The following is a 2,398-nucleotide window of genomic DNA, read 5'->3' on the forward strand; positions in this document are numbered from 1 at the left end:
GGAAATAGTTGGTAGGAATTGAGGAGAACACTTCTGATGAGCACCAGGTGGTTTGTGGATGTGTTGAATCATTATATTGCACACCTTTAAGTAATATTATACTTTACATCAACTAACTGAAATTTAAATAAAACCTAAGTAATGAAAGAAAAATAAATGCTAATAATTAATTAATTAATTAAGATCTGTTTGTTGAAAATTATTATGTTATTTTTTTTTTCCCCTGGTAGTCACGTCCACCAGATGGAACAAGGTAATGATACAGAAATTTCAGAGTTTATTCTTCTGGGATTATCAGAGGAACCAGAAGTTCACTCCCTCATATTTGGACTTTTCCTCTCCATGTACCTGATCACTAGGTTTGGAAATCTACTCATCATCCTGGCTGTCGGCTCTGCATCCCACCTCCACACTCCCATGTACTTCTTCCTTGCCAATCTGTCCTTTGTAGACATCTGCTTCACCTCAACCACCATCCCTAAGATGCTGTGGAACATCCAGGTTCAGGGAAAAACAATAACATACGCAGGCTGTATCAGCCAGATTTTTTTTTTTAATGTGTTTGGATTCCTGGAGAATTTGCTCCTGACAGTAATGGCTTATGACCATTTTCTGGCCATTTGTCACCCCCTGCACTACACAGTCATCATGAACCCCAGGCTCTGTGGATTGCTGGTCATGGTGTCCTGGCTCATCAGTGTTCTGAATTCCTTGTTACAGAGCTTAATGTTGCTGCAGCTATCCTTCTGTACAGGCATGGAAATACCCCATTTCTTCTGTGAAATCAATCAGGTGGTCGGCCATGCTTGTTCTGACACATTTCTTAATGACATGGTGATGTATTTCGGAATTGTGATTCTGGGTTGTCCTCCTGTGGCCGGAGTCCTTTACTCTTACTTTAAGATAGTTTCCTCCATATGTAGAATATCATCAGCTATTGGCAAGTATAAAGCATTTTCTACCTGTGCTTCTCACCTCTCAGTTGTCTCCTTATTTTATTCTACAGTCCTGGGAGTGTACCTTGGTTCTGCTGCTACCCAGAGCTCTCACTCAGGTGCCATAGCCTCTGTGATGTACACGGTGGTCACACCTATGTTGAACCCCTTCATCTACAGCCTAAGGAACAGAGACATATATAGGACTCTGAAAAGAATTGTTGGGGTTCTAGTGTTGTATGTGCCTATCACCCTGGGGCTGAAGAAGTGCCCATGAATTCAGGGATCACAGACTCAGAGCCAGGAACTGCCATTCTTCTATTGGGCTGTGGAATTAGAATCTGCTCCTTCTGCTTATTTCCTGGATTTTCATTTGTTTGAATTCAAATTCTCCATACATTTACAAAACCCATTCTATTAAGTTCTGCTCTCTCTGATATACAGTTTCCCCTTTATCTGTCCTCATAAAATTCTAATATTTTCCCCAACCTTGGTCATACATGCCTAGAAATTTCTGTATCTTATACTGGGCAAGTTGGATTTCTTAAAAATAATTTCATTTCAAATGACTTATACCATGCTAAGTAAATTTTCTCTAGATATCCCAAAAGTGTAATCATGAATTATATTTTTCATGTGGAAGAAACTATACTTGGCCATGAAGTCCTTTACATAATCTATTTATAGATTAAAATACAAAACCATAGTTTTCTCTTGAGTCTGTCAGGGTTTTTCTATATCTATCCTCATTACTTTTCTTGTGAATGTTGAATCTAACATTGTTCTGTTTAAGTCAATTAAACAGTCAGGCTACTGACATGAATGCTCAGTCTAGGAGAGCCCAGACATTCCCCCACATCTCTGTGCTTGTGGACATTCCCACAGATGATTCCCTGACCAGAGCCTCTGCTCTGGCTGCACCAGGCCTTGGGTTCTTACTGTGATTGCAAGTCACACCTCAGCAACACCCATTATAGAACTCTAACAAAACCAGGTTTATTACTCATGGGTCCTGGGGGGCAGAGGGGGAGCCCAAAGACTATTCAGGGGAGTGTTAGAGGAGAGAGAGAGAGAGAGAGAGAGGCATTGAAAGGAAGAGAGTGGTGTTGAGGGACATGCCTTTATTGGTGAACATGGCAAGAGAGGTTAAAGATTTGTGGATTTCACATTTTATAGGCCAATTTTTTATGAGTAGAATTTAGGTGCTGAAGGGGAAAGCAAGGCCATCCATGTGTCAGTATGGAGGTTATCCAGGGATTTCTGAAGAGGTATTTCATGGCTTGGGAAACCTCAGGGCTTACCTGGTAATAGTGTCCCACAGCTGACAATGTGTTTACTCAACAAGGTTGCCTTTGAAATGGATGCTTCAGAAATCCAAAGCTTAATGCCAGCACCTACTCCATAAGCATGTGCTTTCTAACTGGTATCCTGATTTTACTCTGATTCAGATAGTGTCCAGGAAG

The 2,398-nt window shown here is 40.8% G+C and overlaps 1 protein-coding gene across 1 annotated transcript; it reads left to right on the forward strand.

Moving 5' to 3' along the window:
- Positions 1 to 243: 243 nt before the first annotated feature.
- LOC101671436 (olfactory receptor 7A10-like) lies at positions 244 to 1,212 on the forward strand. The gene has a single exon (XM_004781398.1). It carries the CDS (start codon positions 244 to 246, stop codon positions 1,210 to 1,212), a length of 969 nt encoding a protein of 322 aa, XP_004781455.1.
- The last annotated feature ends 1,186 nt before the right edge of the window (positions 1,213 to 2,398 follow it).

The sequence above is a fragment of the Mustela putorius genome, unplaced genomic scaffold (assembly GCF_011764305.1).
Source record: "Mustela putorius furo isolate JIRA1106 unplaced genomic scaffold, ASM1176430v1.1 tig00000095_pilon_pilon_pilon, whole genome shotgun sequence".
Lineage (NCBI taxonomy): Eukaryota > Metazoa > Chordata > Mammalia > Carnivora > Mustelidae > Mustela > Mustela putorius.